At 52.0% G+C, this 27272-nt stretch overlaps 2 protein-coding genes across 12 annotated transcripts in view; one reads left to right on the forward strand and one right to left on the reverse strand.

Annotated features, from left to right (window-relative positions):
• Positions 1 to 4410, reverse strand: part of Mecr (mitochondrial trans-2-enoyl-CoA reductase) — a 30933-nt gene extending 26523 nt beyond the window's left edge. Inside the window, exon 1 of one of the 4 annotated variants that reach the window (XM_052716544.1) lies at positions 4184 to 4409. In XM_052716544.1, the coding sequence (XP_052572504.1) occupies positions 4184 to 4362 (179 nt within the window). In that variant the 5' untranslated portion in view covers positions 4363 to 4409. Of the gene's footprint in view, positions 1 to 3691; positions 3807 to 4183 lie in introns of those variants that run through there. The other 3 variants (XM_052716546.1, XM_052716547.1, XM_052716545.1) reach the window with 3 other exon arrangements.
• A 5523-nt stretch (positions 4411 to 9933) lies between these two features.
• The window catches only part of Ptpru (protein tyrosine phosphatase receptor type U), a 78075-nt gene continuing 60736 nt past the window's right edge, over positions 9934 to 27272 (forward strand). For all 8 annotated transcript variants that reach the window (XM_052715545.1, XM_052715546.1, XM_052715543.1 and 5 more), the window contains exons 1-2: positions 9934 to 10145; positions 25379 to 25510. In XM_052715545.1, the coding sequence (XP_052571505.1) occupies positions 10073 to 10145; positions 25379 to 25510 (205 nt within the window). In that variant the 5' untranslated portion in view covers positions 9934 to 10072. The remainder of the gene's footprint in view (positions 10146 to 25378; positions 25511 to 27272) is intronic.

The raw sequence follows: 27272 nt of genomic DNA on the forward strand, positions 1-27272 counted from the left end.
GTACCAACATAACCCGGACCCCCTATATTCCATCTGTCCTAAATCAGAAAGGGCATCGGAACCAAAGGTGTCCCAGTGTGGGTTCATCCTGCAGCCGGCAGGTGAGAAGCCACTTAGGGTGCTGGGGTTTCTTTTGGTGTTCTGAGACTGCATCTCATGTTGCCCAGGCTAGTTTCCAAGAATGGCTTCAAACCCTTGATGCTCCTGCCTCTACTTCGAGCACTGAGGTTATAGGTGTGGGCAATCACACAGGCTAGATGCAGGAAGAGTAGAGAAGAGGGCAAAGACTGGTACCCGCCTCATTCCGGGGCAGAACAGAAAACTCGGCCACTGAATGACCTGTAATTTCACTTCCTCTTCTAAACTATCATAATCCTAATTTTATACTCCATCTCATCCTGAAAAGTCCTTCCAGATGATTGTAACTACTTCTTTCAGCCTTTGTCTCCATTGGGGACTCCCATCCCCATGAAGCACTTTTTTGTTTGTTGTTTGTTTTTTGTTTTTTCGAGACAGGATTTCTCTGTGTAGCTTTGGTGCCTGTCCTGGATCTTGCTCTGTAGCCCAGGCTGGCCTCGAACTCACAGAGATCTGCCTGCCTCTGCCTCCCAAGTGCTAGGATTAAAGGTGTGCGCCACCACTGCCCAGCTCCATGAAGTACTTTTAAGCAGGAACATTCTCGTCTTTTGGGCATGAGCCTTTCGATCTTCTTGAGACTCAGTTTCCTTATCTGTTAAAGTGGGAAGAGTGAACCAAACTGGATGATGTTGATTTGTGATGCCTAGGACTGAACTCTGGGCCTTGTGCATTCGAGGCAAGGACACTACACTGAGCTACAGTATGGGTCAGTCCCATTTGAATACCACAGTCTATGCAGAAAACTTAGCTTGACACTTGCTACTTCATGGGTATACAATAAATGAGTTATTTCCACATCAGCAAAAATCTGAGGGGACACTCTCTAGAGTGGGGATGGGAGGATAGCAGAGGAGGAAAGAAAAGGACACCACGGTTTCCAGAACCTCTGTGGTATAGAATGGCTATGGCCACCTCTGAAATTTCCAGACTACTGTAAAATTCTGCATTCTGACTTCATACCTTTTCCTAGTGTCCCCCCAGCTCTGAGAGCACTGGCCCACAATACAAAACACACCTGTCTGGGAACTCTGGTTTGGATTTGGGGTAGTTTCATGACCCTACTAGTCACCTGATCCAGAGATGCCCAGTCATTGGGATGTGAAAAGAACACTTGATTCTTCTGTGGCTGTGGTCATATAAACCGCACATAGGACTACAAAGGGAATTTTGGTCACAGGCCTCAGCCTCCACACAAACAAAGCTGCCTGAATCTGGGTCAGAAGGGAATGTCATTCCAGACCAGGGACAATTCCTACTGCCTGGTCATCTATCCACAGACATTGCTTCTCAACACTGGCTGGACAGCAGTCACCTGAAGGCCTGTGAAACTTAAAAAAAACAGACACCCCAGTCCTACTAAGCACTTCAGAGGGGAGCCCAGAAATCACTTCCAAATGTAGCACAGGTGACTGACTGAGCTGTGAAGCCAAGGCTGAAGAGAATGCCTGGTACAAGTGTCGTGTCTGAGCTTGGGGGACATGACAGAAGAAAAAAGCAGCTGTCTTTTTTTTCCTGGTGGCATCTGCCGACAGACAGGTCTGTTCCAGCTCCCCTGGCTCTCTAACAGGAAACCGATCAGGAGGCCACAGCACACAGCTGTTTAACCACCCAGGCCTTCCTCATCACCTTGGGAGAACTCAATAAAAGGTGCCCTTCTTAATGAAATGAGCTTCGGAGCTAACATGACAGGAGCAGCTGTGAGAGAGAGACACACAGACAAATGACAAGCCTTGGGAGCACTCCTTTTGGGATTTCTGAAATGGAGTTCTGCTCAGAAAGGCTTCATCAGCTCACCGAAGCAAAAATCTTCAGGGAAATGTCTTCCCTGACATGGTTCATTGCCTCGGAGCAAAATGTAGCTTGGAGGCTGGTGGGATGGCTCAGCTGGCAGAGGCGCAAGTCACAGATATGAGGACCCGGGTTCGAGCACCAGATCCCCAAAGATGGCAGAAGAGAACTGACTCCTGAGAGCTGGCCTCTGATCTACACCAATATAAGATGTTTGCTCTTAGACAAGTTAGTCAGTCTCTCAGTCCTCTCATAATTTTTGCATCTGAATTACCAACAAATAATCTACACATAACTTGTCAGTCTAAGGAGCTGTGAAGGCTGCCTGGAGCAGGGCGCAAGTGAAAGCACCAAGCGGGAATCAGGGGCCTTGGAGGCAGCTCTTTGCCCTAACTGGGCTGAGCTGTGTGTCTGGCAAGTTCACTTGGTTCTCTGGGCCACCTCACAAGCACCACACACAGGGCTAATCAGCTAAGAATGAGCTAATGCCCTCCACCAAAGAGCACCTGCAGACTCCCCTGTGGTGCATTTATAACTCCTCGATTCACAGCAAACATACAGTTGTAATGGTTTAAGTACAGGCTAGGTGCTTTGGCAGGCAGAGAGGAGCTTCAGATAAACTCAGGGTCACGTACTCATCTGACCACACCCACCTTTAGAGCAATTTAAAAGAACATCAACCAGTAATTCCAACTCCTTGAGAAGCAAGAGGCAAGAGGGCCACAAGTTCCAGGCCAGCCTGGGCAATACGGGGACACCTTGTCTGAGGAGGGAGAGAAAGGAAGAGGAGCAGGAGTCGTGGAGAACACCCTTGTAATCCCAGCCCTTGGGAGTTAGAGGCCAGCCTCTCTTTTAAAATAATGAGGTGGGAGCAGGCTTGGAGTTGCACACCTTTAACCCCAGCATTTGGGAGGCAGAGACAGGCTAGCCAGGGCTACAAAGAAAGATCCTGTCTCAAAAAACAAACAAATCAACAACAAAAGGAGTGCACCTCCAGCACCCCCCCCCCCCAAAAAAAAAAATAGAATTAGAAGCAGGCACCTTTGGTTCTAGTGCTGGGGGGTGGGAGTGGGCAGAGGAAGGAGGATCAGTATACATTCGTGGTCAGCCAAATCTACTTGGCAAGTTCCAGGCTAGCCAGGAGTATACGGGGAAACTTTAAGAAGGGAAGAGAAAATAATAAGACACATGTTGGTAAACCCCAAATTTTTGTCTTTTATTTATTATTATTATTATTATTTTTGAGGCAGGGTTTCAATATGTAGTCCAGACTGGCCTCAAATTCACAATCTTCCTGCCTCAGCAAGTGCTGGGTTACAGGCACACCATCACGTGCAGTCTCTAAATTGTATTTGTTTTTTTTTTATTTTTTATGTATTTTACTCTCTGTGTTTTGAGACAAAGGCTCGTTATGTAGCCCATGCTGGTCTCAAACTTACAACCCTCTTCCCTCAGCATGCTGGGATTATAAAAACAACTCTCTCTATATAGCTCTGGATGTCCTGGACTCACTCTGTAGACCAGGCTGGCCTTGAACTCAAGAGATCCACCTGCCTCTGCCTCTGGAGTGCTGGGAGTAAAGGTGGGGCCACCAAGCCGAGTTTAAACAACTCTTAACTAGGCCAAGACGCATACATGGTGTAGTGGAAGGAAACTCACACGAGAAAGGGGCCAGCGGTGAATTCAAGCCCCTATTCCAATCACTAACTAGCTGTATCACTTCGGACAGTCCCTCCACCTCTGTGAAACGGAAACAATAACCTACCACCCATTTAACTGAGAACTGAAGATCCAAACAGATGTAAAAGTATTCTGATAGCTTCCTCTGAAAAATATAAACAAAGGAGTAGAACTTAGGTAGGCGGTCAGACCATATTTTCACATTCCAATTCTCACTGGCTGGGTGACTTTGGGCAAGTAGGTTTAACTTTCTTACGCCTCGGTTTTCTCATCTGCCAAATGGGAACACATCCAAAAACTACCCTCCTCCCCGACGAACGGTGCCTTGACAAGCAATCGAAAGCATCCACTTAAGACAAAGGAGTGCCTGCCATCATCCTCGATCAATAACCAGTCAATCAACTTCGCCCTTCACTCTTGCACCGGAGTCGAGTTAGCAAGCGCGCCTTGGGCTTCGGCGTCGGTCGGACGGCGGCGTCCGCTTCCTCGGACCCTGTCCTCTCCTCGCCGTCCGCCGCCCGGCTAAAAACCCTCCAGGGACCCCAGCTCCTTGCCCGGCGTCGGCGCCGACTCTTACTGGATGACCTTGGCCGGATCCCCGTGGTTGCCATAGATCAGCGCCCGCACCTTGGACGGCTCCGAGGAAGCGGAGTAGGAGGAGGCGGTCCGGCCGCGGCGGCGCCAAGTCTCTAGTAGGAGACCCGCATGCAGAGGCGCCCGGGCTCGCGCCCCTGTCAGTCGCCCGCAGACCAACATGCCACTTCCAGCCCTGGCAGAAGCCGGCGCGCCGGGTCACGTCATCCGCCCGCGACCGCAAGCCTGCGCCCCGCCCCGCCCGTGGCCACGCCCCCGCCCTTTAAAGGAGGCGCCCCGCCACCCTCCTCTCCTCTCCTCTCCTCCTTTGTAGTGTTCAGAGAAACGGCTCCCCGCCAGCCGTGGGGGACTCGATTAGGGTGGCATAGGAAAAGCAGGGACCTGGAGAAGAAGTTGTAGAGCCAACCAAAGCAGCCTTCCCAACGCAGCCTTCCCAACGAACAGAGTCTCGGACTGACCTAAAGCTGCAAATACTGCTTGCAGAGTGGTGTTTCATTTGGGGGAAGTCATTTACATTCTGGCCTCAGTTTCCCTTTCCCACCCTCTACTGAACTATCACTGTGCCAGGCTCTTTAAGGTATCATTTCCTTTCATCTCCAATTACCCAGAATAACACCGGACTTTATCATCATCATCACCATCACCACCACCACCACCATCATCATCGTTATTTTATTGTTTTTTTGAGATAGGATTTCTCTGTGTAGCCCTGGCTGTCCTGGAACTCTATCTCTCTGTAGACCAGGCTGGCCTCGAACTCAGAGATCGGCCTGTCTCTGCCTCCTGAGTGCTGGGACTAAAGCTGACATGGAAGCAGGAATACCAGGTTCAAATCCTAGCCCTGCTCTTTCCTAGCTTTAGCAAGTGAGCACAGCTCCGAGCCTGTTTCTCGTCAGTGCCATGAAAATTATACACTTCATTTCAGATGGTTGTGAGGATTGGATGAAATGTTAGAAGAACCGTTATGGTGGACAGGATTACACATTGTAAAAACGTCAAGTTGTTCAGATATGAGAGGAATCGTAAGGCGGAAGGCATCTTTTAAAATGCTCATATCATAGAGACTGAGTAGGAAAATGGGAATGCTTTCTAAAAAGGTATAGGCCTGTGAAGATGCAGGGTCTTATTTTGGGTGGAGGGAGGACATAAGCATAAATAAACCTCCAGCTGAACCTTATTGTGCATGCGCGTGTACACTATTGCAGTTTGAAGAAAAGGAGCACTCTGTGATGGAGGCAGGCTGGGCCCTTTGAGGAAGGGGCTGTTGGAGCCAGCCCCTTGACTTCAAATCTGGGTGCGCAGAAGTCAGATGAGGTTGTTGTGGAACATGACTTTAACTAGGCAAATATGTGTTACATTTGTTTGTGCTGCATTTGTTTAATCATGTGAAGATGTGTTGCATGTGTTTCACCTTGCCTGCCTAAGGCACCTGATTGGTCTAATAAAGAGCTAAAGAGCCAATAGCTAAGCAGAGAAAAGATAGGTGGGGCTGGCAGGCAGAGAGAATAAGGAGGAGGAGGAATCTCGGCTGAGGAAAGAAGAGGAAAGAAGGAGAAGAGAATGAGGGAGAAAGAGAAAGACGCACTGGGGCCAGAAGCTGGGCTTCAGACACTGGAGGAAGCAGGAAAGTCAGACATACAGAAAGAAAGAAAGAAAAAAAGCCCTGAGGCAAAAATGTAGATAAAGAGAAACAGGTTACATTAAGTTAAAAGAGCTAGCCAGAAATGAACCTAAGCTAGGTTGAGCATTCATAACTAATATTAAGTTTCCATGTCATGATTTGGGAGCTGGTTGGTGGCCTAAAAGAAAGCCTATTTTAGGCCTACTGAGGTAGAATCTTGGGACAGGTACATGACCCAAAAGTATATGTCTTTACAAGCTTCCCAGAGTATGGTGATGAGGTAACCCAGAAGATAAGTGTTAGGGAGCCAGGGCTTTGAAGGACAAAAATGACTGACCCAAAGCTTGCCATGGAATAAAAGCCTTTTCTCTGAGGAAGAGAGCCCAACAAAGGATGGAGATCAAGGCTCTGGGAACTGGATTCAAGCAAATCTAGCTTTGAGTCCCGGATGTTTGATTTGGCTTCTCTGTGTCTCTGTTTCCCTCATGGTTAAAACTAAGGGGCAGAACTAGGGGCGTAGCTCAGTGGTAGAGCACACACTTAGCATGGGTGAGGTCCTGGGTTTGATCTCTAGTGAGGCAAAGAAACAACAACAACAACAAATTGAGAGGCTAATAGTCTCAAGGTTGTCTTGAAGATCGAAGGAGATAATGCCGCCTGAAGCACCTAGCACATTGCTTGGCACACGGGAACATTCAAAAACTATTACAGGGTTATGTGTTGCAGATAAAGTGAGAACTATCACATATAAAACACTAAGGCTTGGCTCAAGTATATGCTCAATAACTGTCTGCACTTTATTAGAGAAAGCTCATGTCTAATGGTGGGAGAATAGCCTGGTCCCACAGTTACGTCTGTGCACGTGCACACACGTGAACACAACACCCATTCCTGCTTACCCATTTTCACAGTGACAGGTAGGTGTACTTCTGCCAGGAAGTTCATAAGCTCTCTCTGCTGTAGGACCCTCTAAGTGACGTTGAGCTGTTTTTATTACCCCGCCCCACCCCCAATCCCTGGTCAGCCAACTAGAGAAGCCTGGAGAATCAGAAGCAAGTCTTCCTCCTTGAGGCTGGACTTTATCTCCCTGGACATCCTTATAAACCTTCACTTTTGGTCTAGGCCATCTGGGTTCACCCAGGGGCACAGTTTGAGAACCCCTGATGAAGGGGTTCAAGCCTGTGCCCATAACTTTGCATTCAAGACAATATGTGCTTTGATGCCCACCTATCATTCCTGCTTTATTTTCTTCTCTTAGATTGTACATAGCCTGTGACCCAACTCCACCTGGCCCCTATTTTGCCAGCTCCTCCTTGTCTTACACTTTTATTCAGGTTGCAACTGCCTGACATGAATTTTCCTGTCTAAACTGCCAGGAGAATTCCAGGTTCAGATATTATTATTTAATTAACCCCAATGCCTTTGTCTTTTCTCTGGGCTAATGCTGTGGCCTTTAGGATACTATCTCATAGTTACTTATATGCCCGCTTCCCCTTCCACTAAGAGTAGGGCCTTGTTTGGTTCATCTCCATGACACGACCTCTCAACAGGGGGCCTAGCACAGGATAGGCATCATAAATATTCCATGAGTTGTAGGTAATTGAATTTCTTCTTGATCTGGCACAGACTGTGGTACCCTATCCTTCTCCTTAGATTTGGGCCAGTCACTCCAAGCCAGGGTCTTTCTTCATCTCTCAAGGATTTTTGAAGTTTGTGGTCCTTTTTTAAAGCAAAGGGGAATGTTCTTTTCATCTGCCCACCTGTTGCTAGCTCTGGCACTCTCCATTCACCATAGTTTCCGATGCTGTCCCCTGACCAAGGAACAAGGGAATGTGGAATCTATCAAATTGGGGTTCAAGTCCTGACACCTTCATGGACTGACTGTGTGACCTTGGGCAATACCTTGTGCTCTCTGAGTCTCAGTTTCCATACCTCAAAACTTGAGATTAAAAAAAAAATTCCGTTCTATTCCCCCTGCAGTCTGGTTGCCTGATCACTCTTCTTTTTCAGCATGTATTTCTATCTTGCTTTCACTTTTCCCCCTCCTACCTCTGTCTCCCCGTGACTCTCAATTTAATGCTCTGGTCCTCGCCAGCTTTGGGTCTTTGTCCCCTTCCCTGTCTCAGCCTGGAGTCAAGCAGCAGTTATAAGAGAGGAGCCCAGGAGCCCAGGAACACTCAGTTCTTCCCTTTCTAGCCTCAGGACAGAGTCTCAGTGTGCCAGCCACAGTGTGAGCCAGCTGGGGGAAGAGGTAGGGAACAGGGAGGGTTTACATACGTCAGGATGTGCACTTAAATACATTCGTTCAATGTCCCTGTCTTTAGTTGTTGGGGAAACAAAAATAATAAGAAATCAGAACTCAAGACTCTTCCATGTTTCACATCAGTGGCTTATCATTTTCCTAGGGTTTAACCTATAACTTCTTCCTTCTTCCACTTCCTGTATGGTCTGCAGGCCCTGGCAACTTCTCCAGCTGCACCTGCCTCTGCCCCACCATTCCATTTCAGCCTCCCTAATCTCCGTCGACCCACCAGTCTATCTTTGCCCAGGCTAGCTCCTCTGGCTGAAGTGTTCCTTCCCATTGGTCTGCTTGAGGTCTCAGATCCTATGGTATCATGCCACTTCCTCAGCAAGGCCCCTTGGATCACATTATCTAAAGCAGGACCCCCGTCCCTAGTGTCCCTTGCTGCAGAGCTCCGTTTCCTCGAGGGTGCCTGTCTCAGATTGCAGTTACATCTATTTATGTTTGCTGCACTGCCCCCCTGCTGGAACAGAAGTTTCACAAAGTCTTCATGAAAGCAAGGACCATGTCTAGAACCATTTATCAGTTACCCACTCATTCATTGCTTATTGAGCATGCCAGATACCAGGCCCTGAGGGACAGTGCTTCTAAAGATGGTGATAAATACCAAATCCATCAAATAGCAGGTGGTCTGTTTAGAACTGCAGCAACCCTCTTCCCCCACTGTTAGTTCACTTACCATCACCCGCCCCGCCCCCACTCTCCTTCCTCTCTTCCTGATTCCTCCCTGAATGTAAGCTTCATGAGGGTGGAGAGCTTTTTAAAAATTTATGTTTTAATTTTAAACTATATGTGTGTCTATGTGCACAAGAGTGCAGTGTCCTACAAGGCCCAAAGTGATCAGATACCCCGGAGCTGCAGTTACAGGCAGCTGAACCACTGGACAAGGTGCTGGGAATCCATCTTGGGTCCTCTGCAAGAGCAGTATGTGCTCCTAACCACTGAACCATCTCTCTCCAGCTCCCAGATTTTTTTTTTTTTTTTTTTTTTGGTTTGTTTTATGTCTCCTCTGTGACCTACAACAATCATTAAACCAATGACCCTGTATCTGGTCAGTATTTGAGAAAGAATGGGTTTCCAGATGTGAGGCTGTTTCTTACACTGCTCAAGCCAGACAACTTTGATTCTGATCTTGGTGTTGCCTCATACTGATGCATCATCATGGAAAAGCCACTCTGTATAATCTCAATTTTCTCAACTGTGTAACGGGATTACAGTGGTCTGTGTCTCCTAGGGCAATGGCGAAGATTAACAGAGTACCAGCGGGAGAGGCACGTACATGGCGCCTGGTCTTACCTAGCCACCGACAACTAGTTTGCTGGCAGTTGTTCTGGGCAGAGTTCCAAATTTATTTACCCCGAGTAGCCAGAGGCCATTGTAGGAGACATGGGAGTTAATGGGAGAGGTGAATTTCGTGTTAGTGAAAGTAAAAGCCAGAATTCTAAAGGCCCAACAACGTTTTTTTGGTAGGTTGAGGAGTGCTCTGTCACTGGAGGGAGATGGGAATGTGTATTCGGAAGGGCCAAGGTAGAAAGAAGTTAAACGGTGGAGGGGACAGAGGAGCCAAGTGTCCCTGGATCACAGTTTCAGCCGTGGGCAACAAATGTGCTGTCTGAGAATGCTCATGTGAATTCTGGCACCGGCCCATGGGTCTTCTCGACGGGGTGCAGGAGTGGGGGAAGGGCGCGCCGGGGCCAGCGGGCCCAGGGACCCGGGCCGCAGCGCGCGCCACCGCCAGCAGGGGACGCCTCGAGACCGCGGAACTCGTGCCCGGGGGCCTGACGTCAGCGCCCCGCTCGCTCGGGCTCCCGCTCTGGACTCGGCGCCAGTCCCGCTCCGCGCGGCGCTGCTCCGCTACGGCTCCCGCTCGCCTTGGGCTCGGGCTCGGCTCCGGTGGCGTCGCCTTCCTAGCAGCGGGTCCCTAGGACCGAGGCGGCGGCGCCCCAGCCATGGCCCGTGCTCAGGCTCTGGTCCTGGCGCTCACCTTCCAGTTTTGCGCGCCGGAGACCGAGACTCCCGCAGGTAAGCGCGCGGGGTCCCTCCGAGCTCATCCCGCGAGCACCAGGGGCCGGGGATGGCTCGTCGCGCGTGTCGGAGTGCGGGATGCTCGGTCGTATGCTCCGAGGGTCTGTGACCGCGGTGTCCGTAGTTTGTGTGCAAGCTGAGGTTGCTTGTGTACCGCGGCTGCGAGTGTGCTGGCGTGCGTGTTGCCTGCGTGGGGCACCGGGTGTGCTCTAGCTCGTGTCTGCCGGTGTCTGTCGGTGCTGCCAAGTGGGTTGTATATTTGAGTTTCCGTAGCTTGGCTGGAGTTGCGTCTGACACTGTGTTGCATTTGTTGGCTTTTTTGTATTCCCCAGGCGGGAGTGCTGTTGCTGGTGCGTTCGAGAACCCGCGTGTTTGTTTTATGTGTGTGCTGCGAGGGTTCTGTGGATCTTGCTCGAGTGTGGGCCCCGGGAGTGCGTGTGTGGTATGTGTATGTGTGTACAGGCGTGGGAACGGATCTGAACCTGTGTGTCTGTGCGCTGTGTCCACGAGTGCCCCTGTGGGAGCGTTTGGGGTGTGCGGTGCTGTGTGGGTCCGGAGAATGCGTGTGGGGGAGCTTGTCTGGAGTAGATGTGAGTGTGTCGGTGCCCGCTGGCTGCGTGGCTAGGAATACTGCGAGCGTGGGGCGCTCCTGGGCCGTGGTCGAGTGTGGCCGGGGGCCGAGGGTGTGTGTGCATGTGTGAGTGTGTGTATGGCCGCGCGCGCGCGCGCGTGCGTGGCGCACCCGGCCGGAACAAGTTGTCGCGGCAGCGTCCCTCGGAGGCTGGGGCGGCCCTGCGGCTGGCCAGGGAAGGAGGGGGTAGAGACGCGGCCGTGGCCTCCGACTCCGACATTTCGGGCCGTTTGTTGTTTCGCAAGTTCCGCGCGGCGCTGGCTGGCTGCTGATCCGAGGCGGCGCCAGGGCCGCGGGGCGCCCGGGTGGGGAGGACCGCGGGGCGCACCCGGGTGCGGGCGGGGCTGCGGCGTCGGGGCCCCCTCAGGGCCTGGCTGGAGGCCGCGGGACGGCCTCCCCATCGTGGCTCACCAGAGGCGCCGGGAACGCCGCGGTCCCCGGGGACGCTGCCTACGTCTGCTTTGCAACTTTGTGCGGCCTCCCGGCCAGCCGGGTCCGCGCGTGCGGACGTGTGTGAATGTGTGCGTGGGGCTCCCGCTTGACCTGTGGTGTGATCGCACACTTGTGTGTGCTTTGGAGTCTGGCGTCCTTTGGAGGGGGTGTGTGTGTGTGTGTGTGTGTGTGTGTGTGTGTGTGTGGGCGCGCGCTCGTGTGTGTGTGTGTGTGTGCGTGTGTGTGTGTGTGCATTCGCCTGTCTGAATATGTATGTCCAGCGCCCGTGTCTGTGCGTTCGCGAGCGCATCGCATCGTGTGCTGTGTGGAAGGTGTGTCGGTGTGCTTGTGCATGTGCGTGGCCCGTAGTCCCTTCCTGAGGCCTGGACCCCAGGCCTCGGCCCCTCCAGCGGGCGTGCTTCTTCCAGGGCTTTCTCTTCCCCTGGCTCCAGCCACCCGGCGTGGGGTAGCGGGGGAGCCGCCTCGGGTGGAAGCAGGGCCGTGACATGCGTTGCCGCCTCTGGCGGGGGACAGACTCCAGGCCGCCTGCCCCAGACAGCTGGCCTCCGGGGATCTAGATCACGGCCCCGCCCCCCACTCCGGGGGAGGGGTAGCTCCCGGGAGCTGTCCTGGCCTTGCCCTGCAGCTCTGGGACCTTGCTACTCAGCTTCAGTTTTGACCTCCTGGTACCTGAGAGGGTGATCCAGGCAGCCTGCCTCTTAGACCATTCTCAAACCTTCTAACCTTCCCCCATTTTGAGATCAGTCCCCTGTGCTCTCCCACCCCACCCCCTTCACCTTGATTTGAGAACACACCTGGGTCTCAGGTGCCATGACAGTGGACTGTCAGGATTAAGGTTTGGGAGACTTACTGCAGGTTATTCTCATTCCTGAGCCTCAGTTTCCCCATCTGCTTCGTGGTGTTAATAATGATCGCATGTGATACTTGGTAGAATGTGAAGTCCCCTAGTTGGGAAGACCCGAAGATAGGTTGGAGGGGTGTGGCAAAGTCCGATAGGCTAATTTGAAGTCAAGGGGAACATGGGTTCAAATTTTGCCTCTGCTTTTTGCTGTGTGCGTGTGTGACCTTGGGTAAGTCACTTTACTTCTGAAGTTCCTGGCACCTTTGAAGCTTTTACTACTATAGAAGCCTGGGGACGAAGGGGGGGTGGCAGCCCCCCTGCCTGCAGTCTAGACAGTGAATCTAGTCCCCTGCCTACCTCCCTAGTCACCAGGTGGGGGTCTGTGTAGGGTGTCTCTCAGTTGTGCGAACCTGGCACAGTAATTTATCCTATGGGCGCTCTGGCTCAATCTGTCTTTTTGGTCACTGGAGTTGTGGACAGCAGGAATGAGGGAGAAGTCTCCAGAGGGCTTGTCAGGACAGCCCAGATTTCTCTCTGGGGCTGAAAGGGGGGCTAGGCAGGAAGCCAGGAGGGTGGCCTGGATCCTATGCCACACCTCCGGGCTGCCTCCTGCCTGTATCTGGTGGCAGGGGAGGTCCATGGCCATGCCCTGTTTTCTGGAGACACGCTGTTATCTTCCATGCTGTCCCCAGCTGGGCTTGGAGGGTGGCCTCCACACCCAGCCGGGTCAACCAGAGTGGCAGGAGGTGTTTGGGGGCTTCCCTTTGTGTCCTGAAGGGTCCTATCCTATGCCTCCGCCACCTCTCCCTTCTCTCCCTCCTCAGCCATCTTCCGCCCGCAGGAAGGCTGCAGCCTCTTCCTTCCGCTGTGCCGGAGTTCTTCCTAAAACGCACGGTTTAAACCTCTCCTCGGATCCTCCTCAAAGCTCCTCAGTAGTTTCAGAGTTGAGTCTTTCCCTTGGCTCCGTCAGTGCTCTGGCCCCTGCCTACCTGGCCCACCCCATCTTGTGTTGGGATCAGATGTTCTGGATAGCCTTTTTTACCGGTAGTCCCTAAGTGCCCACCGCCCACCGTCTCGTCTCTCACCATGCACAGACCCTTCTTTCCCGCCAGGACTCTCTGATTCCACACCTTCCAATGGGAGTCTCCAGCTTGTCTCTCTGCTGAGGTATCACCTCCCCCTGGAAGCCTTCCTTGGTTTTCCTCTGTTCTAGCCTAGGAAAGAGAAGGTAGGAGTCGGTTGGGTTTTTATATGATATTGGAATTACCATCTCCTAGTCCCATCACCCTTACGAGACCAGGAATTCTGCAAGGAAAGTCACTGTGGACCTGAATACTTGGTGCCAGGCACGAGGCCTGAGCCTCCTCGTCTGAATAAATGGATGTGAGATCCAAGAGTGTGAATGAAGCTGGGTGACATGGTTCAGTCCTGTAATCCAAGTACTGGAGACGCTGAGGCAGGAGGATGGATTGCAGGTTTTGAGGTCAGCCTGAGTTGCAACAGTGAGTTGCCCATGCTAGCTAGGGCAACCGACATTGTAGTTAAAAAAAAAAAAAAAAAAGACAGAAAAGAATGAATGAAGTCAAGTGGGTCAAATTCAGAGCTGGAGATGCCCAGATGGGGGCGCAGTGGCTCCACTGAATGTAGACTTGAAGGCTGAGGCTTTTTGCTCTGGTAAGACTCTGGAAAATTCTGCTGGTGGATGATGTTACGTTGTGAAAAGGCCATGTCCAGAAAGTGTCATCTGGGAGCTATGAGTTAAAGAGGTTGAGTCCCTGGCAGAGGCTGAAGGGAGAGAAGCTCTTGAAGGAGGGCCCCTCCCCCAGACGCCTGGTGCTGCCTCTTCTCCCCTCCTCTGGCTCCACCCCTAGCTGCTGGCTCAGCTTGTCCAGTTCAGGGAGTCCCAGCCTTTTGTGATCAGGACGACCGTTGGTGAGGCATCGAGCGAGTCTCAACCGTCAGTCTGAACATGGGGAGGAGGGAGGAGGGAGGAGGGAGGAGGGCCCATGTGAGGCAGACATGCCTTCAGTCCTCAGTCACAGATGGACTGTGGCCTGGGTAGAGGAGGCCACAGCCTTCCTCCTGGATCCCGAGGGACTGTCTCTGAGCTGGAGAGAAGAGAGGCCAGCATTGTAGGGGTTGGGGGAAGGCAGACAGATGTATACAGGTGTGATTCTGTCGCTTGGGCAGCCAGAGTGGGGCATGTGTGTTTATGCATGTGTGTGACATGGAGGGGCCAGGTGCACAAGGCACATGCATGGCTTGTCAGGGTGCCAAGCCTTCTGGTCACCTTGCTGTGGCTAGATCTGAGTTTGGAGTTGAGAGGAAACAACTGCTGTGACACCCGAGAAGCCCCCAGTTTCTCATTCCTGGAATGGTACAGAGTTTCTGGGTGCCTCAGAGTGGGTGCACCTATCTCAGGGTGTGAGAATATTGGGGTGTACAGAGGATTGTACAATGGCTCTGATCTGCAGGCTAGTGCCTCCAGGTTCTCTGGGCCCATGGGCATCGGTCCAGATCGCCTTATCCAATAGAAGCTTCCATAGTGATGGCCATGCTCTTTCCTTGCAGGGGTGGCTTCTTACTCCCATGTGGCCATTCAATTTAAATTAGGTGCAATTAATTAAAATACTAATTTAGTTCATCAGTTGCACTAGCCAAGTCTCAAGCCCTCAACTGTTACACACTGCTAGTAGTTATCAGCATATTGACAAGAAGAGGACCTCCCCGCACTTGTAGAAGGTTCTGTGGACTGTGCTTGTCTAAAACAGTGGTTCTCAACCTATGAGTTGAGACCCCTTTGGGTGTGGCAGATCAGATATCCTGCATATCAGATAGTGACATTACAATTCGTAACAGTAGCAAAAATTACAAATTATGAAGTAGCAACAAAGTAATTTTATGCTTTGAGGTCACCACAGCACGAGGAATTGTCTTAAAGGGTTGCGGCATTAGGAAGACGGAGAACCTCTGCTCTAAAAGGATAAGCTGGCAGAGCTTTAGTGTGGCCTGGGCTCTGCAGAGAGTGGAGCTGGTGTGGACAGTGAAACAGCCCCACACTCGCCCCCTCCCTGCCACAACCTCCATTACATCCTGCCTGTCACCGTAGCTTCTCCTCCGCCCTGTCACCAAAGTGCCTCCAGCCTCCTCAGCTCCCAAGGCTAAACCGCAACCCTAACATGGCAGGCCAGGCCATGCCTGACCAGCTCTTTCTTTAGGAAAGAGCCTCCTCTGTGTCCCTAGCCATCTGCTTAATAATCCAGACCCCTAGCGTCCACCCCGCCTTTGACAGGTCTCTCTACCTTTGCCCATTCTGTGCCTTTTGCTAAGACTCTTCTCCCTCCATTCTAGCTCCGTTGGTTGTCACTGTCACAGTAAAGCTGCCCTGCCCCCACCGGACAGTTGGGGTGGACTTGTAAGGCTGGCATGATCATAGGCTGCCCTTCTTCAGCTGGGAGCCCTCTGAGGGCGGAGCGGGGTGTTTGCCATCTCTGGTTCCCTTAGTGGTGTATGGTGGGTGCTCATGGAGTGTTTGCATTGGTTTGAACCCTTGGATGTTACAGGGAAGGCTTAGCGGGGTGGTGGTGGGGTGGGTGGTGGGTGGTGGGTGGTGGGTGGTGGGTGGTGGGTGGTGGAGGTGAAGGGAGGTCCTGGGGTGCGGAGGGCTGTCAGTGGGAGGCTGATAAGCTTCCTTAAGTGGCCTGCAGCATGGTAAGTGTGGGGCACCCGTGTGGTGCCAAGTCTGAAGAAGCTGTGTCTGTGTGGCTCTGGGGGGTGGGTGAGTCTTGAATAGATTCCCACCACACGAAGCCCAGGACTTAGAACTGGACCCAAAGGGGACAAAAGAAAGGCAGTTGAGGTGGGGGCGGGTTGGGGCACTGTTGCCGAGAGTTGAAGGCAGAAGCTAGAGGAAGAATTGAGATGGAATAGTGGACACAGCCTCAGTCGAGGCTAGAGGGACAGGTCTGGGGCTGAGAGTGCAGCTGGGGGGAGGTAGCTGGTGATGGTGATATATGTGAGAACAGGACAGCTGGCAGTGAGGCAGGTGGTGGTGGAGGAATGACTAGGCTGAGGGGTAGCTGGGGGATGCAGATAGGCAGATGAGGGACAGCTGGGGGCTATGTGGTGACGACTGAGAGGTGACAGAAGCCTATCTGGAGATGGGCGAGTCTCAACTGAGAGAATGGGATGCATGTTGTTTAGCATGAGCATGTGTGCATGTTTATGCCAGTGTGTAGCTAGTCCTTGTCCCACCAGCCAGCTCTCAAATCACGACACGGAGAGTTATCATTAATTATGAAAGCTTGGCCGATAGCTTAGGCTTGTTTCTGACTGGTTTAAATTAGCTTAAATTAACCCATCTCTTTTAATCTATGTTCTTTTATGTGGCTCAGTTACCTTTACTTTGTAATGCCCGTGCTGCTTGCTCTGCGTCTCCTGGCATCTCCATCTTTCTTTTTCCCAGCATCCTCTGTGCCTGGAAATCCTGCCTAGCTATTGCCTAGCTAATTCATTTAAACCAATTGGAGTGATACATCTTCACAGTATATAAAAAGATTATTTCACAACACGAGTGTGTATCCTTCTTGTCATATTGTGCTTGTGTGTAAATGTGTGTTTATGCCTAGAATGTCATAGACTGGAATGTGGGCTCTGAGACTACACCATCTGAATTCTCATTCTAGCTTCCACTGTTTCTCACTGTGTGACATCTGGGTGGGTAATGACCTTTCTGGGCCTTGGAGTGATTCCACTTGGGAAATGAGGATGGAGATGTTATACAGTGCCCAGGATGATGTGATGTCTTTTATATTTGGACATGTTTAGTCTAGAACACATCCTGGTACATAGTGAGCACCCTATAAGTGTGAATTATTCTTAAATGTGTGTGTGTGTGTGTGTGTGTGTGTGTGTGTGTGTGTGTGTGTGTGTGTGTGTTTGCAGGCCTTCCATGTGCTCGGAAAAGTTTGTTCTTGGCTCCTGATGAAGTCCAGGCCTGGGGAGAGGCGATGTTGGTGGTGGGTGGGGGAGGAGTGAGGATCCAGGCTTGTTGGGGCAGGCTCTTCTCCCCTCTCTGCCTCCTGTTCATCCCACATCCCATGCCAGGCTCCTCCCTCTGTCTCTCCTGTCCTGCCCTACCCTGGGCCAGGGGCCAGGGGATGCACTATAATCGTCCAAAAGATTTTCAGTAGAATCCAAATCCATTGTTTGCCTGCCAGTACTCCAAGGTCCTGGTCAGATAGAATACCTGGGTAGTGTGCTGAGTTTGGCACCGCCTGCCCTATGGGTGGCAGTGCCTTCATCCTGTGCCCTTGGAGAGTCACTGGAAGATGTTGGAGGGCGAGAGTAATGGTGGACAGAAGCCCACAGAGCAATGGAGGCAGGCTCAGCCTCCATCTGACAGCAGTCCAGCCTGGCAGAACTGGAGGTACTGGGTTTTCCGGGAGGCTGAGTGACTCCCCACCAGGGTAGCCTCAAGAGACGTCTACAGTGCTCCCCACAGCACCTTCGTGATGTACCTATGTCTGCCTCACAATAGACAGAGGCACTGTATCTCAGGCCTGGCCTTCTGGTAGGAGTGCAGCCTGGGTTTCCGGACCTGGTGTCCTGTACTGCCTTATGACTCAGCCTATGCTGTTCGACTACACGAATGCTGGGCTACGGTGATGTGGGGCTTTTCCAGAATCTCTGTGTACTCCATTTTTGCAGCATCCTGATCACAGCCTCCATCTTGCAGCTGTCCTGCCCTGCACTTTCTTGTGGCTCTCTTCCATGGTGTGGCACTTGCTGCTCTGCTGGATACCTGGGTTACACTGGGAGGGTGGCTCTTACCGTCGTCACACAGCATGACACTCGAGATCAGTGCACGGCTTTCTATAGCCACTCTGCATGTTTACACTGTACAGCAGTCTGTTGCATCAGACGTGTAGACACACCTGGTCTTTGGGCACAGCACCTCACATGGCTGCTCACTGCCAACACACGGCCTACTGCCATTACACTGTATGTTGGCATCTGGTGCACTGCATTTTTGCAGTGGGCATCTGCACTGCCTTGGTCATGTGGACGCTGCTGTTTCGAAGGACAGCTCCTCTGCGTGCTGGCATCACGTTTCAGGAACACAGTCTACATTGCCTCATTGTCCCACCTTCTCCACTGTACCTCTCTGGCTATGTGTCTAACAGCCCAGCCTCCACACTGCACTCACCACAGCTACCCTGAAGCTGCCTCTGTGGCCTCTCAGCATTTCCCTGCGTGTATTACAGTGGAGGTGTCCGGGTATCCAGCTGTGGATAGCTTTCTGTGGCGAGCGGTGGGAGGGTCACATCTCTGTGTATCCTCAGTGCAATGCCTCTCTGCTTCATATTGCACATAACTTGGGTGCTTTTTGCTGGACTTGGGGGCAACTTGAGTTTTGCATTGCCTCTGAGCCACACAGGACTGCCACCCAGAGAGTCAACCTTGTTATGCATCTGTTCTCTGTAGGGTTGTGTCGTGTGACTTTTCCTGGGGAGATGCGAGCAAATGCGTATTCACTCCACAGACCAAAGAAACAATTCCACCCATGTCTAGCTTGGTGCATGGAGGAGTTTAATGGGGTTCCTTGCAGAAATACCGGTACCTCGAAGGCAGCTGCATTGAGGAAAAGCCCACCCTAGCATGAGGAATTTCTCCTGAAAGCCTCATCCCTGGCAGCTTGCAGAGAGTCTTCTCTCTCCAGGAGCTGTTACTGCTTATATAACCTCGGAGCAGGTCTCGGGAATCCTGTAACTTCCCAAGCTTCTGGAGCCTGCTAAGTTGAGTGACTGTCTCCTCTCTTCTCCCTCCACAAGGAGGTGTTTCCATTGAGAGGAAATGGCTTCCTGCCAGGTTGTGAGCACTCCGCTGAGCTTCCAGACCCAGAACCCTTGGAACCAAATCCATCGTTCCATGGGGCATCATCATGGTGCTTCAGTTTTGTGCCACCTCACACGCATTCCTGGAGTCTGCACATACCCTACTCCTGAGGACTACATTTAGTTTCTGTTCAGGGTTAGGTTGCCATCCCTGGTGCTTAGCTCTGTATGGTGTTCCTTCCTTTCCTTCCTGCATCATCCTCTGTAACATCCCTTATGCCTGGGCTAGGCAGACTGTGGTGATGTTTTGGGTATGATCTAACAAATAAAGCTTGCCTGAAGATCAGAGGGCAAAGCCAGCCACTAGTTAGCCATAGGGGCTAGGCAGTGGTGCCACACACCTTTAATAAGGGATCACATGCCTTTGCTCCCAGTACTTGGGAGGCACACACACCTTTAATTCCAGCACTAGGGAGGTTGAGACAGGAAGTGATGTGGCTGGGCGGAGAAAAGGAATATAAGGCAGGAGGAGACAGGAGCTCAGTCCTTTAAGGCTGAGGAGTTGGTGAGGTGAGAGGTGGCTGTGGCTTGTTCTTTTGTCTCTCTGATTTTCAACTTTTACCCCTGATATCTGGCTCTGGGTTTTTATTAAGACCAATTAGGATTCGTGCTACAGCAGACCCTTTCTGCGAGGAGGCTCGTGTTCTGTACCAGGTCCTATGCTGGTGTCTGGAGCGGAGGAAAGGCTGGAGCCTCCCACCTTGCACTCTGCCGCACCCCCCATCTGGTGACATACACCCAAGATGACTGTGGTTCCACGCTGCACAGCCCTGACCGGCTCTTCCATGCCTAGCGGATGTCAGTGCTGTGTGCTCTGCAGCCTTGCCCAGTATTGTGGGGGTCGGTCCGTTGTGCTCTGTCTTCAGCACGCCCCATCATGGCAGCACACAACCCTCCCTCTCCCTGGAACCTGTGCACACCTGCCCTGCTCTAGCCTGCCCTGTCTTTATCAGGCTGTGGTGCAGGGCATGTGCCCTGCAGAGGATCTATGTGTTCTGCCTACTGTACTTCTGTACAGTGAGACCCCACTTCATAGTCTTTTTTTTTTTTTTTTTAACGGATATATGGTGTTCAGCCCTGGAGTGCCAATATAGCAGCCCTCTCGTTGACTCTAGAATTCATAGTCAGTGTTGCCCGTAGAGATGGGAAAGGGTCTGCCGTGAGTTCCTCAGCTGCAGCTGGCTTCCTCTCATACTCGGTGGAGATAGCACGATGTTGGCATTGCTAGGCTCTCTGTTGGCTCCTTAGGTGGTTCCAGCTTTCTCAGCCTGTGGCCAGCCCTGGGTGGTCTCCCTGGTTGCTGAACTCTGTGTGGTTAGATGGGTATTTTACTGCCAACTCTAATGTGTTTCTTATCAGTTACTCAGGGCTCTGGGATACCTGCCTCCTCTTGGATATGTTAGCCTAGGGCTAGGCTATAGTCACATCATTGACTTAGTGCAGCTGGTCGAGGTTAGACCAGCTAGGATCTTGGTGTTAATAAGTCTGGGCACAGTTGACCATCTGCTATATACAAGATTTGGGGATGGGGTTCAAAGGCATCAGAGCTAGCCCCTGACTTCAGGAAGGGAGGAGGTGAGAGCTAAGCAGGGCTGAGTAGGGCTAGGATGTCCAGGGTTGAGTTCAATAGCTTAGAAAAGGGAGGGATGGTGACCAGGCTGACGTTGTTGCTGGGGTTGTCTATGGGGTCCCTAGGCTATGGTTGGGTTGGGCCTGGCAGTGTGAGGTCCCAGACTGAATTTACCATGTGTCTAGAGAAGTTTTGTTTCTTCTGGGGCTACCCTTGGGAACTGGACGTTTTGTTGACAAAACAGAGAGAATGAGAATCCCATTGCAAACGAGCTCTGTTTACGCAGGGTCTTCAGAAAACACAGGGCTGCAGGTGCAGTAAGCCCAGAGCACGTGCCTTGTCTGCCCTGGCTAGAGGAGGACGGGCTGGTGCATCACACACACACACCCACACACCCACCCACCCACCCACCCACCCACCCACCCACACACACACCCCTCTTTCTGCCCTGTACAAAGACGCACCTCCCCTAAGCTCATGCCCACTGTAGAATGCGTCTGTGCATTTCTGCTCGCAGGTATGTTCCATGAACCAACTTTACAGTATTTCTGAGAGCCCAGGCTGGTAGACACCCGTGCCCTCCTATGCACACCTTTCCCTAAGGACACTTACAGTTATTGTTCTTATTGTTATTACTATTACTATTGGTTTATTTGAGATAGGGTCTCATGAAGCCCAGGCTGGCCTAGAAATTCGTTTATGTACCTGAGGATGACCCCAAACCCCCAGTCCTCAGGCCTGTTCTTCCATCTCTCAAGTACTGGCATCGGAGGAGTGCACTACCACACTTGGCATTTGTAAACTCACACAAATGAAATCAGAGTCGTAACCCCTGCTTCTATTTCATAGTTGAGGAGCTGAACTGGGCCTGGCCTAGAGACCCAGGGCTGGGGCTGGCCAGAGATCAGTGAGAAGGGGTCATGCTGTCTAAGAGGTCACCCTGGTTGGAATAGTTTCCTTCTGACTGTAGTCAGAGAAGGCAAGTCACATGCCCCAAGTCATGAAGGGACCCCGGGACACAGCAGAACAAAGATGCAGATTCCCTCTTCTGTAGTTGACTGTTTTTGTACCAGTGGTCCTGTCAGGCCCACAGCTAGGTACACACACACACACACACACACACACACACACACACACACACACACACACACAAAGGGGGCAGAGAGAGAGGCAGGGAGAGGGAGAGGGAGACCCCTGGGGGGACCCCTCCCAGGCCCCTTCAGAGGTTGCTGGTCCCTGACATCATCAGGCCCAGAGCATGCCTGCCGGATGTGGATAAGCCATCCCCCTTCTTCCCAAATTGTGGTTGACGGTTGCTCAGGCAACCGCCTGGCCAGATTGGGGAGATTAGCAAAGGAATGTTGCTGGGCCAGTTGGAGCTGAGGCTGGGGGAGCACTGGGGTCCTGCATTGATTCAGCCCATCCTCTCTGAGAGCTCTCTACAGAGGCGAGGTACCCAAAGAGGGGTCTAGTCTTCTCTCTCTGTCCGCAGCCTTACTTAGACTGTGCCTTAGGGACTTGAGTTAGGGAAAGAGAATGTGCGTGTGTGTGTGTGTGTGTGTGTGTGTGTGTGTGTGTGTGTGTGTGTGTGTGTGTGTTTGTGCCCATGCACATGCGTGTACACATTCTCTCTTGACTGGAGTGTGTGCTGTTTGTATCCAGGATGAGACTTCTGGTCTCCTTTCTTGCCAATCTGACACCAGGCTCCAGACCATTTGGTAGCTTGGTCTCCAGCTTCTGCCTGACCCTGCTGCGCTCTGGAAAAGACACCTGCTTGGACCATCAGAATCCAGGCATTTCTTGCTCCAACACCACCTGTGGCTCCCCCGATAAAAATGAGGTTCCACTCCTTACCCTGGCGTCCAAGGCTTTTTAAGAACTGGCCTCAGCCTCCAGTTTCCCATCATGTCAGCCAGTCCGAGCTCCTCCAAACAAACCCAGCGACCTTCCTTCCTCCCTTCACGCCTGTGGGTCTAGGCTCAGCTCAGATGTAGCTTCCATGTGCCGACACCCTTTTATTTTCTTTGTGTCCTTTCCCCACCTCATAACCTTGGCCCTTCTTAGCTTTTATTTCTTCACCTTTGCTTAGGTGGGAACCCCCCCCCCCCCCAGAGCAAGATAGAATTCCTTTTCCTTCCCAGCCCCCCTCCCCATGTTGGGGATCAAACCTAGGGCCTCACATATGCTAGGTAAAGCTCCTCTATCACTGAAGTCCGCCCCCTGCCCTTAATCATTCTTAAGTCTCTCATAGTGGCCATCACTGGTCATCCTGCACTGCATTGTCTCGGGAGACATGTCTTGTGTGTGAAACCAGATCGGGGTCTTATTTTGTCTGTGACTACTCTCCTTGGATAGAGACAGGAGGTTTAATTTGTGTCTTCTGCACATTGCTTCTGTGTGGCCCCTGCTCATCTCTGAGCGTCACACACGAGCCATCTGTAAGATAAGAATAACAACAACGCTACTTTCTAAATGTGAGTTCCTCATGCGCATTGGTCATGGTGGTAATTGGCGCCCCCTTGTGGTGGTGCTGAGGCCCTGGCCGGAGGAACTAACTGGCTGTTCCTATCCCTGGGAGAGCTGGGGAGGAGGTGAGACCTGTTCTCTGAGAGATGGAGTTGAACAGGGCCTGGCTTAGAGATCCAGGGCTGGGGCTGACTAGAGATTTGTGAGATTGGTCACCCTGGCTAAGAGGTCACCCTGGATGGGGTCAGTCACCCTGGCTGTGGTTACATAGAGAGGGCAGGAGTCAGCGAACCTGGTGGCTATTTGATTGACATTTAAAGGGAGTGTCATATGGATAAGACTGGGGCCACTCTGGCCAGGCACAGTCAACAGGGAGCCACTCTGGCTAAGATGGGCCTGGGAGGGTCAGTCACCTGGCAGAACCATGTAATTGTGGTCTGAGTAGAGACCCCAGTCTGTCTGGTAGTCTGAGGTCAGTAAGCTCTGGGTGGGGTGGGAATGCTGTCTGGTCATGTGCCTGGCTCAGGACTGATGGAAAGAAACAGCAGGACTGGCTACCTCAGGCCTGCCAGGGCACTGGGGGAGATGCCTGGGGCAGACACTTTGCCTTTGTATAGGAATCAGAAGGGCCTGACTCCAGTCTGGGATCTAAGTCATACTTTTTCCTACAGTCTGCCCAGTGGTTGGCTGGGACCCTCAAGGACAGGAAGTAAGTGCTCCCCTCCTCCAGGAAGAACACTCATTGGCCACCCTTTCTTTTTGTGCTGCATGCACGGTGGGCCTTTTTCAAGGGGGAAGCTGGGGCCCTTCCAACACAGATGACATCAAAACTCACCTCATGCCTCAGGGCACAGCGCTGACTGGAGTTTTTCAAACAAAGGGACAGAAAGGCACCATGAGTTTCCTGCACAGATTTCCCTGCACCAATCTACTTGGTGCAGGCTCTCGCACATCTCACTCTTTCTCATTCTCTGGTGGGGTTCAAGGAGATGAGAGACCCCCAAAGTGACAAGCCCAGTCATGCCTGGCTCTGCCTGTGTGTTTTCATGTGCCGACTTACAGGGCCTGTGGAAACATGCAAATGGGTGAGACACAGAGGGAGGCCAGTCATTGCCTGACCTGTCTGTGCCACTCACCTGCTGGCTTCTTGTCTGTCCCAGCCTCCTTTCTTGAGACCTAGAAGCAACTCATTCTGCCCCTCCTCATATGTCTGGGGAGTGTGGGTTTTGGATGGGCATGGATTCAAATCTGGTTTCTTTTCCTCATACAGAAACCAATGGCATGCCTAAGCTGGTGTTTCCTGGGTGCTCACATGCGTTGATTTTTGTAAATCTTCAGCAATCCCATGTGTGGGTGGGGAAACTGAGGCTCAAAAAGAGGAAACAACTTGCCCAAAGTTGCTAGGGATGGCAAATGGCAAAGTCAAGATTCAATCCCAAGTCTGTCCCAAGTCTCCATTGTCCACCACTGAGCTACTGTACCGTACTATGGGCAAATATCTTTGCTTCTCAGAGCCTTGGTCACCTCATCTGTCAAATGGGTCCAACAGGCAAACAGGACAGGCCTGGCCTGATTTCCTGCCAGTTCTCTCCACACTGTTCAGTTTGCTGGGGCTGCAGATGCTATGCTGGGGAGTGGGTGCAAGGCCCAGCTCAAATCCCTTCCTAAACCAGGCGCCTTGGGTTTATTTGGTACCAACTCCAGGCGCTGATGAACCAGCTGAGGTACAATGGACCTCACTACCAACTGAGGGATTCACACACATCTCAGGTCCCTCCTTCACTTCTCTGTCATCCGGATTATTAATCTTGGTCTCCGGTCACCAGAATTAACACAGTCACATATGTGTTCAGTCCACATAGGACCCTATGCTGTCATATTCCTGGGGACAGAGATCTAAGTTGATTGACTTTGGGCAGTGACCGAATCCCCTTGGTGTCTATCAGGTTGTCACCTGACACAGGAGATGGCATTCTGCATCTGGTGCTTAGCATCCTGCTATGCTGGGCTCCATTTCCCAGCCAGTAAAACAGGATGAATCTAGTGATGATCTTGTAGGTTGATTTGTACAATGATAATGATGGCTGGTTTTATTAAGGAGGGTCTTGTTGGATGATTGAGCTGTTGGGGATCCTGGGATGAGGTGGGGGAATGGGCAGTGGAAAGTCTTGGTGTTGGTAAGGGACGGTGACGGGAGGGTGTTGGGGTGGAGGATGGAGAACTTTGTTCGTTGGAGGGAGCCATGAGAAGGAGGGGAAGCGTGGCCTGCACAGGAGGAGGGGACAGTGGGCGGAACCTGAAGGGCTGCGTTGGAGTCCTCCTCCTGGTCAGTGGCCTTGCCTGGGCTCAGCTAATCAGGTCCTGCCCTCACAGCTGGCTGCACCTTCGAGGAGCCGAGTGACCCAGTCGTGCCCTGCGAGTACAGCCAGGCTCAGTACGATGACTTCCAGTGGGAACAAGTGCGGATCCACCCTGGCACCCGGGCCCCTGCGGACCTGCCCCATGGTGAGCCTGCTCTCCATCACTATTATTTTTCTCCTTCCAGGCCTTCCCTAGTTTCCCCTCAGGGTCTCCTGCTCTTTCTGGGACTTGAAGACCCTGAGGAGAAGTGAAATGGGGTCTCTGCCCTCTTCTTGGGAGCCCTGGGCCCTTCCCAACTTCAGCCTTACTCTGTCCCTACTTCCACACCAAGCATTCTGGGTAACTTGATTACTATATTGGGAGTCAGGAGGCTAGATGTAGATTTTGGTATCCTAATCAGATGAAAGCCTTGAGAACATTCATTCCAGAATCATATAGACATGGGTTCAAGACCCGGCCCCATCATCCAGCCCGCTCTGAGCCTTTGTTGTTTTGACTGGGACATGGGAGGAAAGTAGCCCATATCACAGGGCACAGAGGTGGCACCCAGGGGGTCAGTTGTATAATTGCTACTGTTGAGGCTCTTGGAGAGTGCCTGGCAATTAGCAGCCATCCTCACTGGGTGCAGAATCAACTGAGAATTAAGAGTAAACACGAAGCTAGGGCAGGAGGGTCAAAAGTTTGAGGTCAGCCTGGGCTCCTCGGTGAGATACTGCCCTCAAAATAAAGCTGGAAGAAAAGGGGGTTCAAGAGATGGCTCAGTGGTTAAGAGCACTGACTGCTCTTTCAGAGGACCTGAGTTCAATTCCCAGCACCACATGGCAGCTCACCACCAGCTCCAGTTCCAGGGGATCCAATGCCTTCTGATGACCTCTTCAGGTCTACAGACATGTAGGCAAACACCCAGACACATAAAATTAAAAAAAAAAAATCTTTTTAGCCAGGCATGGTGGCACACTCTTTAATCCCAGCACTTGGGAGGCAGAGGGAGGTGGATCTTTTTAAAAGGAAAAAGAGAAGGGCTAGAGAGACAGAGGCCAAATGAGCCACTTCGTTACTGATGAGCCTGTGTGGCAGGACAGACTGTAGGGAACCTTAGGACAGCCAGCCAGACGCTCCCTCCCCTGTGTCCTGTTATAGAGGTGGCCCAGGGCCTTGGCTGTTTAGCTCACAGCATGACCAAGATGGCGTCTGCTGGCAAGAGTAGGTCAGGGAAGTGGCCGCTTAGTGGTGGGTGGACTGGCGGCCTTAGGTGAGAGGTCTCTCAGGGCCTGGCTGGTTGGCTGGCTGGGCTCTGGAAGTGGACTCTGCTTCTATCATGGCCCTCCCTGTGACCAGTCTGGTCACTGCCCATCTGTGTCATCCTGGGTATGCTCAATCTGTCTCTTCAGGGTCTTTGGTACTTGTATATGTCTGTTCTAGAGGTATCACTGTTTAGCTTGTTTGAGAGACACATATAAAGGTACCCACCCTGCAGGGGCTCTGTATGACCTCTGTGCACCTCTAGACCCAGCTGTTCAACCCAGGTTTTAATAGGTACTCAGGTATAAGTAGATATAAAAGTTTTAACTTAAGGGTGGTGCATGCCTTTAATCCCAGCACTCAGGAGGCAGAGGCAGGTGGATCTCTGTGAGTTCAAGGCCAACTTGGTCTACAAAGCAAATTCTAGGACAGCTAGAGTGGTTACACAGAGAAACCCTGTCTTTAAATCACCCCTCTCCCCCTCTCCACCCCAAAAAAGAGTTCTGGCTTAGATTTATGTTTTCCGGACCTGCCCTTGTCTCTCGGTCTTCCTTGGTGATCTAGGTCTGGGAGGATGGGTGAGCTTGGTATATAGTCAGTCTAGGGGAAGTACAGGTGGATGGAGACGAAACAAGGGAAACTATTCCCAGAGGAGAGCAGGAGG

Source organism: Peromyscus californicus, unplaced genomic scaffold (assembly GCF_007827085.1).
Source record: "Peromyscus californicus insignis strain IS unplaced genomic scaffold, ASM782708v3 Scaffold_5__1_contigs__length_169319896, whole genome shotgun sequence".
In the NCBI taxonomy this organism is placed as follows: Eukaryota; Metazoa; Chordata; class Mammalia; order Rodentia; family Cricetidae; genus Peromyscus; species Peromyscus californicus.